Here is a 13,488-nt window from a genome sequence, read left to right as displayed (position 1 = left end):
CTTTGTCACTTAGTGTCCAGCAGAATATCCCGATTCATAGTAGGCTGATGAATGATCACATGCAGAAGAGAGCAGCTTTGTCCTCACCACATGCTCCATTCTGTTGGAATAAGTGATTCCATATAGGTACAGTAGCAGAACTATTCTCTCTAGTTTAACATTCAACTTTTCCTTAATTGTTCTCTGTTTAAAAAAAAAAAATTTTTTTTTTTAACTAGCTCCCTTGCTTTTCTGCCTAAAGTTAGTGAAGGAAAAATTGTGCCTGTTCACTGAAGGCTGCATGCATTGTAGGAGCCGGGTACACGTGGATAGCCTACAGCTACTGCAGGTGAAATTGCACTTGATGTGCATTCATAAAGGACGGGCTCCCGCTCCTTCCAGCTCACTGTAATTGTTCAGCAGATGAGCTAATGGCATTTAGGAAGCTAGGGAAGCAAAGGTATTTTCATAGCTTGTTTCTCTCTCCTCTCCCACAAAACATGGCCACGATCTGACACACGATCCATGGGCGCAGCCCTTTTTAGGATGCAGGAGATGCTTCCCTGTGTCTGTGGCTCACAATGGCAAACAATAGAGACTTCTGCGATGATATTTTGCCTCCCTGGTGTTCAAACTTCTTCAGTTAAGCCTGTCTGGAATCTATTTAAATGTTATCCATCAAAGCTTTTCTTTTTTTTTTTTTTTTTTAATAAAAGGGGGAGTGAACGTGGAACCAGAGGAAAGACTGCATCTTTGCCAAGATGCTCTCTCCTCTCCTTGTGACTCATCCTTAGAAAAGCAGAGGGACTTTGGAAAGCTGCCTGCAGTCACACTGAGACAGCTCTCCTGGCACTTTCAGACATTTAAAAAATTTTCTTAAGCAATAAAAGATGTTTTTCAAATTGTTCATTCCTTCCTTCTGGGCCAGCCTAACAGCTTTTGTTTAGCTGTAGCATGGTGGTTGTATGGAAGTCTTGCCAGCCAGAACAGACGAACCCAGGCCTTTGTTTTTGGAGTATTACTAAGGAATTAGCTCTTCCCTGTTTAAAATTGGTAATCATTCTTTCTTAAATGATTGTTATCATGTTGCGTTTGGTCATTCTTAAGACTTTTCTTAGTATATTGTGATGTACAATTTCAAATATTCAACTATTAAAAAGTTTGGTTTTAGTATGGGGGTGCTAGCTTGAGCTAAATAGAGGAGCTGCTTATTAAATGTAGGCAGTCTGGTTTTTACCATTTGGCAGCACAGGAAAGAAAGGACATCTTAATTCTCTTACCTTCATATATAAATAAGGATGTTTTGGTAATTGGTAAATTAAAGCTTCCAGAAAACCAGTTAGACTAACAAATCTAATCCTCATTTTTCAAATTTCTTTCCCTTTTAGCTACAAAAAATGTTTATGTCCTTTTATGGTTCCAGAAACTGGCAAGTAATTTCTTAATATCTCTGTGACCACTCCCATATCACTCCCCCATTTTTGAAGGGTTCAACCATCTCTGCTCTAAGAATTGCCACTTAACAGGGGTTTGATACCAAAAATAAGTAAGTTATAGTGGTGAACTATTTGGATGTTTATGCCTGCTTAGCAATAATTTAAGGAGTAAAAGAAAGTAGCAACATACAGAAACAATTTGTGTTTTATAGGAAAGTTACTTTGGATGGCTGACTCTTAGATATAAATTGAATACAATGAAGTATTCATTTGAGTAGAAAATCCTTTACTTAGGGAGAGATCAATTGCTGAAATTTTTATTATCTTACAAAACTTGATCTCCAATTAAAATCTACTTTTAAGGACCTTGAATTTAATTAGTGATTGTATCATTTCATCTTGAAATTTTAGATGCCAGTTTGTGAGGTCTGCTGTCCCCGTAATAGTCTATGTAGACTGCCCAAGCTGGGTGAAATGATATTCACCTGACTGGGGAATGAGGCTAGTGGAATAGAGCAGAATCAGATGTGGACTGAATGGTGGCTTTTATCTTTGAGTCTCTGTTCTCTTATTTGTATCACTACCATTTTTCTAGTTTAACAGAGACGTGTAAATGTATGATGTTTTAATGAATGGATTAGGCTTATTATTCTTCAGTCATTAAACATGAGAGCTGGAAGGAGTTTCAGGGGTCTGGTCTAGTTGAGTTCCAGTGTATTTTGTTTGACCCATACAATATGTTTTCAAAAACAGTATAACTAGGCAGCTACTTTGCTTGATAATAATACAAGTAGCTTTGTACCTATTGTCTTACATGATTCTTCATGCATTTATATTAACTGACTGGCCCCTGCAGACATTTGAGTGTATGATCTAGATAATCCTGCCTTTTCATTTTACAGTTGTAGGAACTGAAACCCCAAGGATCGAGTGACTACAAAGTCAAATGGCTAATTCAGGGCAATTCCAAAACTGTTTCACCGCCTGAGTTTTTTTTCTTTGTTTGTTTCTTTGTTTTTAGTAGGTTAGAGACCTTTGTCAAACTGCAGAGATGTTTCTTTAAGATGTCTTACAAATAAAAGAATTGAAAGGCAGTGGTGGAATAGTAAGAGTCAACAGTCTAGTTTATACTTTAGGTCCTGGAGTTATCTGGCTTATCTTGGATAAATCATTTCATCTCATTGGACACCAAGATTCCTCATGCATAAAGTAAAGGAATTAGACTAGATGATTTCACTTCACCCAGTACAGGGCTTGGTAAGTAGTGACTTCTCAATAAATAGTTTAATGCACAGTGGTTATTGAAGGTCCCTACCAGCACTAAACTATAGATTCTCTAATTCTATATGAACTTTTCTTCCTTCCCCATCCCCAATTTACTTGGCCTAGATGGCTTTCAGAGTCTCTTCCAATCTTGAGAGGAGTCTACGTTTTTTGATTTAGAACTTGTTAGGGGAGGTCTTTGAACCCATGTGCTCTATCGTCTATTCTCCTGTTTTTGGTTTCACTCTCCCATCAGCTTGTCTGTTCCCTGAACTTATTGGACTGCAGAATCCATGTATCCTTGTATGTATGATGGGAAGGAGGCAGCAGGGGGCAGAAGTGAGGAGTAGGTGACTTTCCAGAATGACCACATATTATTTCACATTCTCTGCCGTCTCTGATCTCCTCCTGCCTTGCACAAAAAAGGTAGCATTTCCTCCTGGCTTGGTCTGTTTATAGGCAGGATAAGACTTCAAAACCGGAAGTGGATTATCGTTTCAAGTATAAATAATACTCAGGAGTTTCAACAGACATTATTGGTATTTATACAGTCTTAGCAGGCCTAGTCACTATTGCCAAATCATCAAACACCTACTGTTGTAGGTCACAAAAAGATAGAAAACTTGTCCCCTGCCTTTTAAGAGCTTAAAGCCTTAATAATGAAGTCAGTAGAGTTACAGAAATAGAAACCAGGTATGAACTTGGGTTGTATAACTGGAAGTAAATCCAGTCTTACCTTTTGCTATAAATAGAATCCTTTGAGATTCAGCTTTTCCATGTGTTAGAGAATCAAAATGTTTAAAACGCTGAGATGCTTTTCTTCTTTATTTAAAAAAAAAGATGATTCTTAAGAAATCCAGATTAGTGCTGAGCTTCTCTTCCATCAAAAATACCCCAAAAGAGATCCATAATCTCACACACAAAAACACATATAAATCCGCTCAACACCAGCTTAACTCTTCCCTGCTTTTATGCTGGTGTGCCTCGTCCCCTGGGCCAGTCCTCTGCCTGCTCATTTCTTTTGTGGCAGACTTAATCCCGACAACTTCACTAAGCCTAGACTACTCCAGAAATCCTAAATGCTATTCCTTTGTCTTCCTCCTTTTTTCACACCTCCCCCTTCCTCAGAACTATTCAGATATATAGCCTACCCCTGGTTAATTAATATATGTGATTTTCCTGCCTTAGTCATCGTATTATTTATGATTTTGCAGAAATTATGTCTGAAGTTCCTAGCCCAAACTTTAGAAGACATCAGGAAATGTTGGCGTCTTTTTAAAACTGGCTCATTTATGGCTCATAGATTTCCTACTGAAAACCAAAAATATTTCCCTTATCTCTGCCCGACCCAAGCCAGTTCCCACAACTCTATGTGTTTTTATAAATAGGGCTGGTTCCAAAATCCAGTTTTTCTCAGCTTCCTGCTGTCCTGAGCTGAAGGCCCTCTTCCTTTAGCCTCACCTTGCCCTCCACCGTCTCTCAGGCATGAAGCTAACCTGTGTATCCACCTTGCAAGTGGCTGGAGAAGCCCCACCAGGCACTTCGGGTGCAATTTCACTGACAGATCAGTTGTTGGCTACAAAGACAGACGTTTTATGCTTGTAGGACCATCGCCAGCAGGGCACCTCAGCAATCACTGTAAATACTTTTTTCTTCTCCAGTTCTCCCCACAAATAATCCTTCCCTGTTATCCACATGATCACCTTTTGGAAGCTGACAAAAATAGTAGGCTTCAGACAAAGAACAGTTGGCTTCATCTGACTGGCTCCTGTGCTTTATATATTTATCATGAGAGAAGGCACAGCAGAGCATAGAGTCAGTCTATAGGTTTTTTCTTTCTGTATCTGAAGGGAGAGATGTCATCTTTAAGACTGTTTGAAACTAGAGGAAACTGGGCAGACCAGCAGGGTTAGACCACAGACCATCTGGCACAGGGTAGCCACTTAGTAAATATTTTCTTAGTGAATGAAAAATGTGTCCCCTATATTGAGAGATGTTGATCTGGCTAAACAATAGCCAGATCAGAGAGAAGACGGAATAGTTTGGGGATATATGTCCTACTTGTCCTTGCTTGTTTTCTATTCCATGAATGATCTGGAAAATGGAGTATTTCTCCTAGAGTACTTTCTTGGATGTGAAATGTTATTTCATTATACCAGGTGAAATGCTGGCGACCTCATTTTTAAGCCCAGGGTATGACAAATTTAGACTTTGATATCTAGCAAGTAAGTCCCTCTGTTTTCCATCTTCACTTTAAAATGTGTTATTATGCTGCATTTATTTAGCACTTCACTTTTGTAAAATTCTATGCCTGTGTTATTCTCTACCAAAAAATCCACTTACTTGTTACCCTTATTAGAATGGCAAACAGGGATACCAAATGTCTCATGGCTGTTTTCAGAGAAAACTACTTGTAAACTGGATTTTAATTTTTTCAAGTTCTATTTTGGAAATTGGCAGAATGTAAATTACAAATGAACTGAAATTATAGTTTTATTACCTTATTTGCTTTTCCTCTTATAAAATTAATAACTCTAGAGTTAGAAAGAATCTCAAGGAGGTTATCTGTATAAAATTTGCTCAAATTAAGCAGCAAACCCTGGAGAGGTTGATTCTAAAGGAGGCATTAGGAGTTTTTAGGGCTGATAGAACTGTTCTTTTTTTTTTTTAATTTTTATTTATTTATTTATTTATTTATTTATTTATTTATTTATTTATGGCTGTGTTGGGTCTTTGTTTCTGTGCGAGGGCTTTCTCTAGTTGCGGCAAGCAGGGGCCACTCTTCATCACGGTGCGCGCGCCTCTCACTATCGCGGCCTCTCTTGTTGCGGAGCACGGGCTCCAGACGCGCAGGCTCAGTAATTGTGGCTCACGGGCCTAGTTGCTCCGCAGCATGTGGGATCTTCCCAGACCAGGGCTCGAACCCGTGTCCCCTGCATTGGCAGGCAGACTCTCAACCACTGCGCCACCAGGGAAGCCCCGATAGAACTGTTCTTATAGCTTGACTGTGGTGGTGGTTACACAACTGGATGCATTTGTCAAAATTCACAAATTCACTGAAAAGTGTGAATTTTACTGTTTGTATGTTATATCTTTGTAAACCTGTTTTTTAAAAAAGAAAAAAGCAGTAGAACTTTAAAAAAAAAAAAGACATTTTTATCTGCCTAAGAGGTAGATAATGAATTCATTGGAAATGTACACGCCCAAACTTGGGCATTTGCGAGGGCAATGTTTTAAAACGAGGGGATTCTTGCTCTTGATGCATCACTTAGTGCACACTCAGGACATATTTGTTGAAAAGTTAAAATTACCTTGGGCTTCCCTGGTGGCGCAGTGGTTAAGAGTCTGCCTGCCAAGGCAGGGGACATGGGTTCGAGCCCTGGTCCGGGAAGATCCCACATGCCACGGAGCAACTAAGCCCGTGCGCCGCAACTACTGAGGCTGCGCTCTAGAGCCCGTGCTCCGGCAACAAGAGAGGCCACCGCAATGAGAAGCCCGTGCACCGCAACGAAGAGTAGCCCCCGCTCACCACAACTAGAGAAAGCCTGTGCGCAGCAATGAAGACCCAATGCAACCAATCAATCAATAAAATAAAATAGATTTTTTAAAAAAGTTAAAATGACCTGAAGTTCCCCTATAAAAGTAAGAATCTGGGATCTCAAGCAAGAAAGTGGTTTTAATCTAGAATACTGATGTCTTTATTATCAGTTCCTATATTAGACTCCTATATTAGCCCCCTTTTTCAAACACTTGACAAAGATATAATAGTCATTAGAAAATTATTGCATCAGAACTTGGTTTTATTTGTGGTAGTTGGGGGCAACTAATAATTGATGAAAGCAGAATTTCCAGCAGGATGCAAAAGAAAGTAATTATCCTTGTAGAATAAGAAAGTGCGTAGCCATGACTGAATCAGATTCTGGTTTGAATAATCACCTGACACCCTCTTGCTCTTTGGTTCTAGTTCAGGGAAGCGCTCAAACCTTTCAATAAGTGCCCACTTTGCTTCATTGATAAGGCTCCCCGTCCGCACTACAGACTCTGAAGCCAGCTGTGTTTTCTTCTTGGCAGTCTTCCTGTCCTCCTTTTACCCCAGCCCCCTCACCCATCTCCATGTCTACCCAACTCGGGGGCTGAGATTTCCATCTGTAAAGCCTGTTGCTACAGGATACAGAATTCACTCGGGAGGCGGGAAAGCTGCATGTGTGTGTTTAAGGATGGTGGCTCTCATAATCAGATAAATGTTGTGGAAAGCTTGCTCATTCATATGGAAGAGCCAGCGCTGCAGCTAAATGGTGGAGCCGCTGAGCTCCAGGCTCTGGCATCTGTGCATTAGCCCTGCTCAGTCAGGAGCGCTTTTGTTTGTGATACTGAAATAGCTGAGGAGCATCACCACTTTTGCCTTCAACAGTAACCTTTGGTTGAACCCATGGAAAAAAGGCTGTATCGCTTTTTTTTTTTTTTTTTTTAATGCAACGATGAAATTGGTCACAAATAGGAAATCCCATGTGACTTCTACACACAATGAAGTACCTCCTATGTAATCATAGTAAGTCTCTGGTGTTTTACTTTTCACTCTTGACTTCCTTTATATAACTGCTCTTCCCTTCTAAGATATCTCAAAGGTATCAAAGACTTTTTCCCCGTGTCATGCATCCTGTGATTCTGCTCTCCTTCCTTCCTGGTGACATCAGTCTTGAATGAACAGTAGTGTTGGTGAATGCCCTGAAAAGCCTGGAATGTAACCTGATTTTTGAGGAGAGGAAGCTTCTCAGTTCCTGCCGTTTGACTTGCCTGGACAAGTTCTGTCTTCACCTGGGAACCCACTTAGCACTGTGGACAGAGTTATCTTCAGCCACAGGGTACCAGCTTTGGGAACTAGTAAAGCCGGAGCTTAAGAGCACACTTCATTCTCTCCTTCTCCTTCTTGTGCCCCTCCTTCCTTCCAAGAAAATACTCATGTCCTTAGGATTGTTGTCAAGTTTGCTTCTGTTTTATAAGCGGGAAGCTCAGAATGTCTCTTGCCTTCATGAGCACAAGCATTGTTGGGGTTATTTGGGTTGCATTTGTTTATCTTTTCCACACTCACACGGTTTGCCTAGCTTGGCAGCCTGCTGGCCTGGACAATAATAAAGCTTCTGTCGAGGTGAGCAAACAGCTGATGGCATGGGGCACAGAGGGGACTCCTACAGTAGCTGCCTGTAATCTGCCGGGCTGGTGGTCAGAGTAGGCAAGAACAAAAGCCAGTCTGTTTGCAGGCAATTTGGAAAATCAATGTGTTAGTTGTGTTCTTGTCTCTTTGCCTTTCTCTTGGCTAAAACGGGAGAATGCTGGTCCAGCAGTTTGCAGAATCGTTCCAGGCAAGTACCCATTCCAGAGACTTACCTGCCTGTCATATTTCCACTGGCTGTTCTGAAAAGGGCCCGAGTTTTTCTGTCTGAACTGCTTAAAAAGCCACTGACAGAGAGTTCTTAAACTCAACATCCAAAGTTGGACCCTACTATTCCAATGTTTTGAGTGGTTTATATTCTAGATAGTTATTCACGTAAGTTGTGTGCTAATTTTTTTTTTTTTTTTAATGCTGATGAGGGCTTAAAAAGGAGTTTGTTTGTTGCCTAGCTATGAAATGCAAGAATTGCACTTTGAGCAACATATTTCATAATATATGTGTGTTTGCCTCTTATTCCTAAATTGATTTAATATTGTCACTTAGTTGAAAATGTCCTAGTCATGGTTGTGTATCTGGATTATTAGGTCTTACAGAGCAGAGGTCACACCAAGTAGCCCTGTTCCAGGATGGGAGAGGGAGTGAACTTAGTAAAGACCCATGTGAGTCTGCTGACACATCTTTCAAAGGACAGCCGTGCAGATGATTATATTAGTTGTATGAAGTCTTGAGTTACTTTCCCTTTAGGCTTCTAAGAAATAAAAGGCGATAAGGAAAGATTTGAGAAGAAAAGACTTTTCTGTTCATCCGTGTGTTAAAATTAGCCTCAGAAGGTTTGCAAATGGCTTTAAACAAATTTTCATTTGCGCTTTGAAGGTCTATAACTAGATCCTATCAATCTTTGTTCCTCTTTTTCAAAGCCTAAAACTGGTCTGCTGATTATGAATAAGAGAAAAGGGTGTTTGGTTTTATGTGGTCATGGTGCTCTTATTTTAAAGTCCATCAAAAAGAAAAGTAATAACTTTAATGGTCATTGGAGACATCCTAAAGCAGAAGATAAGATTTAAATAATCGTGGGTAAAGGAGATAATTGACATTTTTTGTTTTGTTTTGTTTTGTTTGTTTGTTTTCAAAGGAAAAATAGACTAAACCTAACAGCCACTACTACCAAAAATACCTCTAGCATCTAGCAGTGTCCTTTGCATTTTTAGTATTTATCATGCCCCCCGCCCCCGGGTTATTGTTAAACTGGTTTATATACCTTATTTTTGTAATGAGATTATAAATACCCCAAACAGGGAATTTACAATTCTACAGTATACCATAGACGTTAACATAATGATCAATACATTATTGCATTTAATACGTGTTGATTAAAGCTCTTTTTTTATTTGTCAAAAACCTATTGTGGGCCACAAATTGTGTCAGGCACTGAGGCATCAGTGTGGAGCAAGGCAGTCACTGCTCCTGCTTACTGCCCAGGGAGCCTACAGGCTAGCGAGAAAGCACCACCATCTTTAGGCAGTACACCTGGTATTTCACTTGACTTTTTTTTTTTTTTTTTAAATAAAATTAGCTGTTAATTGGCCATTACACTTTAAATCTCAGATTTTTCAGAGTAACAAGGAGTGATGCTCAAGTTGCTCAAGTGTTGATTTTAAAATGTGAGGGGGAAAGCATGAAATACTAAAAGATATAGTTTGTTTCATTTCTATGCAGAGGATCTCATTAAACCTACTATCTAGGGCACTTATACAATGGCTTTCTCTGGCTAGGTCACTCTCATCTTAAACATAATTTGACATATTTCTATCCTTCTGCTTTTATCTGAAGGGGTTAATTCTGTAAAGAAAGAGTGAGAGAGACATTTTCCAGCCAAATCTAAGGCAGTCAAAAAACTGGACAGAGCTAGATGACTTCAAATCCATAAAACATCTTCAGATCTTATTTTTGTCAAATCTCTCACCAGATCACTAATAAATAGCCTAAATTAAATACTACTTCTCACTTGCTCTCTTTTTCTCAGCTTTTACTTTGGCAGAGAACCTGTTCAGCAGGAAACTATCCCAATGCCAGATGGCAGGAAATAGCAGGTGGCAGATTGAATAACCAGCCTTTGAAAAACACCAGTATTAGCCTCTAGCCCCAATTCTCAAATATGGCACAAAATTCTTTCACTTGAAGTTTTTGTCTTGCCTTTTGTTTTTAAGAAAACTGTTTGAATTTTGTGAGGTCCAGGGATTGACTTGCTTCCTGAATGGTCAAAGTGGGGACTTCAGCTGACACGAGATGATGTTTGAGGAACCGTCCCGATCAAAACAGATAAACAGAGGTCTCCTCACACCCTCACACCTCTCACCTGAGTGAGAGGTCTCCCCTCTCACTCAGCCCTGTGGCACAGACCCCCAAGAGCAAGGAGAAGCTGCTCCGACCAGTGTGTGCCAACTCAAGGCAAGAGCAGCATTCGAATTCCTTTACAAGTTCCATTCTTTTGTGGGAATACTGGTACTATTATACACCTCAGCTTGGACTGCTTAGGCCTTTTAAAACCATGTGGGGAACAGTAGGAAGCAAGAGGAGATAGACTGAAGCGCTGGAATAGAGCTGTGAGAAAGCGTGATCGTGGATCCTGGAGGGCCTGAATGCTAAATTTTGCTCATTTTTTTTTCTTTTTTGTTTTCTTTCAGTTCACTGAAGAGTGTCCTAATCTCTCCTAAGTGCCACAAGAAATAGCAATATAACTCAAAGCTGATTTTCCTCTATAATTGTTATGCTATCCTAGTTTTCATTTTTGCTTCATCTGTTTTATTTTAAACTTCTAAAGTATAAGCTTCCACATCTGTCTTCTAATGAAATGTGTATTTATGTAACACCATGGTTAGAAGAGCATATTCCTGAAATCATTTTTGTAAATCTCATGTTAAAACAAGGTATTGAATTGGGGGTATAAATAAGGAACAAAATTTTTATACTCTTTTTGTTTATTATTATTTTGCCTTCTTTTTCGCATTTCAGACTTTATAGTGAATGAGTTTTACCCTCAAGCTTTTATCAACTGTTGGTCTTTATGACTTTTATGATCACATTGACTGCACATCAGGACCTGCTGATGGAAGAAGGATTTTGGCATTGACATTTAGGAGTTAACCCCAGTTTTCTCTCTTCTTATGCTTTATTTAGATTTCGACACAGCCCCAACTGCTGGTACCTGAGAGATTGGACTATCCACACCTGGATTAGGCAGTGTCTAAAATATGGTGCCCAAGACAAAGCCTTATATACCCTTGTAAATAAGGTGAGTGGTTTCCTGGCATTTGCAGCTTATTCTTCTGAGTTTAGGTGATGTGGTGTTTGTACCATTACAGAACAGCAGAGAATAGTACAAGAAGTAACTTTTAAATTTATTTGCCCTCAGAAAATCTTTTTAGAATGGAGCTGGTATAAATTAACCAACACATTAAAAATAAACATTCCGGTAGCTGTGGCTTTTCCAAGCACAGTGACTTAAAAATAGAGTGGTAAAAGCAAAAGGTAATCCAATCACAAGAACTTTGTTGGTGGTCATTTCATTCTTGATCCCTAAGTCTTGGATTTTTTGCCTAGTTCCCTTTGGTGAAGTTTAGAGAAAAAGACATGACCATTTTGCTGGAGTGTGATCTCCAGAGCATTCAGATCATCTTACACATTTTTAAGAAGACAGACTTCCTAGGTTATTCAAAACATGTCTTCCTAAGCCCCTGACTCCTCCCCTCAAGCCCCAGAGCCCCTGTGATTAGGGTCTTTCTGCATGTTATACTCTACCCAAGGGTTGAGTCTTCATTCCCTTCATAGTATGAAATAAATACAAAATAAGCAAAAGTTTAGAATTTTATTATTGTGAGTCTCAAGCTACAATCCTAGTTTGACCCTTAATAATACTTTAACAATATTTCTGTGGAAATGTGTTATTTCTATAGTGTCACTGGACCTTCTATGGTAAACCTCAAAAAGAAATACTAATTTTGTTTTTGGGAGTTCTTGTTCCCATGACTTGGGCCTAATTTAACTTAATATACATTTCAGATAGTTTGTGTGCGAGATGTTGCGTTGGGTATGGCATTGTCCCAAAAAATGAGCAATGTCCTATCCTTTCCCTCGGAAAGCTTATAATTTAATAAAGTAGATAAGCAGGTTCACTGATAAATCTAATATTAAGCCCCAGGGGAAGGAATGGATTAAATCTTGCTCTTCAGTTCAGACTTTAATGACACAGATCATACTCAAAGAAGAAGATTCCTATGAAAACAAAACAAGAAGTTCTGGAAAGACAAAAAATGTCTATCTCATTTTCTACTCTTACTAGTCTTTTAGTGGAAAGAACACCAGACAAGGAGTCAGAAGACCCAAGCTATAACCTCATAAATTCTACCAGTTGCTCATAACTTCAGGCAAATAGTAGTTTTATTCTTCTAGGTCTTAGTTTTTTCAACTCTTAAGTCAAGTGAGTTGCACTAAATCAGTGATTTCCAACCCTGGCTGCCTGTTAGAATCACACAAGAAGCTTTTAAAAATTATAGATGCTTTTCTCCACCCCCAAGATTCTAATTTAATTAATCTTTCTGGAGTCCAGCCATTGGTAGTTTTTTAATTGTTTTTTTAGAAAATAGATTTTATTTTTTTGGAGCAATTTTGGGTTCACGATAAAATTGAGCAGAAGGTACAGAGATTCCCCACATGTACCCTGTCCCCCCACGTGCACAGCCTCCCCAGTGAGCCATTTGTTGCAACTGATGAACCTACATTGACACATAATCGCCCAAAGTCCGTAGTTTACATTCGGGTTCACTCTTGATGTTGTACATTCTATGGGTTTAAACAATGTATAATGACATGTATCTACCATTGTAGTATCATACACACTAGTTTCACTGCCCTTAAAATCCTCTGTGCTCTGCCTTTTCATACCTCATTGGTGTCTTTTAAAAGCTCCCAAGCTGATTCTCATTTGCAGTCAGTGTTGAGAATCACTGACCAGTTGATTTCTAAGGTTCCTTCCAGCTTTAATGATTTATCATTCTAAGATATTTTGTTTTTACCCTGCCTTAGGGATTAGTGAAGATTTGGTTGACTGCTTTGATGAATTTAAACACTGCCCATGAGCTACAACCTTTAAAGCAATGGATTCTAAACTTTTTTTCCATTTCGGCACATCTGAGGCATTCTGTACAGCCTGCTGGTAATAGTGACTCAGTTCAGCAGTGATTTGCAACTGGGGTTTAGGGTTATCAGAATTTCTAAGGGAATGGGTATAATTGGAAAAAAAAGAATTCCTCAGGTGTTTCTGGTGGTTGACGGGGGGCGGGGGGGATGAGCTTACTGAAGTAAGGATTTAAAACAGACACATGACCACAGCCTAGACCATTAGTAGTCAGACTTGATTGTGTGTGCAAGTCACACAGGAGCCACGGCAACTTCAGGCTTCTTGGGTCTTTAAAAACTAGTCTAAGAGACAAGAGATAACAGATGCTGACAAGAATGTGGCAAAAAGGGATCCCTTGTGCATTGTCGGCAGGAATGTAAATTGGTACAGCCAGTATGGGAAACAGTATGAAGGCCCCTCAAGAAATTAAAAATAGAACTATAATTTGATCCAGCAATTCCACT

At 39.4% G+C, this 13,488-nt stretch overlaps 1 protein-coding gene across 2 annotated transcripts in view; it reads left to right on the top strand.

The window, feature by feature from the left end:
* The window catches only part of MRPS27 (mitochondrial ribosomal protein S27), a 93,714-nt gene that overhangs the window by 59,764 nt on the left and 20,462 nt on the right, over positions 1–13,488 (top strand). For both annotated transcript variants that reach the window (XM_059916555.1, XM_059916554.1), the window contains exon 5: positions 11,026–11,140. In XM_059916555.1, the coding sequence (XP_059772538.1) occupies positions 11,026–11,140 (115 nt within the window). The remainder of the gene's footprint in view (positions 1–11,025; positions 11,141–13,488) is intronic.

Source organism: Balaenoptera ricei, chromosome 3 (assembly GCF_028023285.1).
Source record: "Balaenoptera ricei isolate mBalRic1 chromosome 3, mBalRic1.hap2, whole genome shotgun sequence".
Lineage (NCBI taxonomy): Eukaryota > Metazoa > Chordata > Mammalia > Artiodactyla > Balaenopteridae > Balaenoptera > Balaenoptera ricei.
The sequence above is the reverse complement of the archived record's forward strand: the minus strand, read 5'-3'. Positions and strand labels throughout refer to the sequence as shown.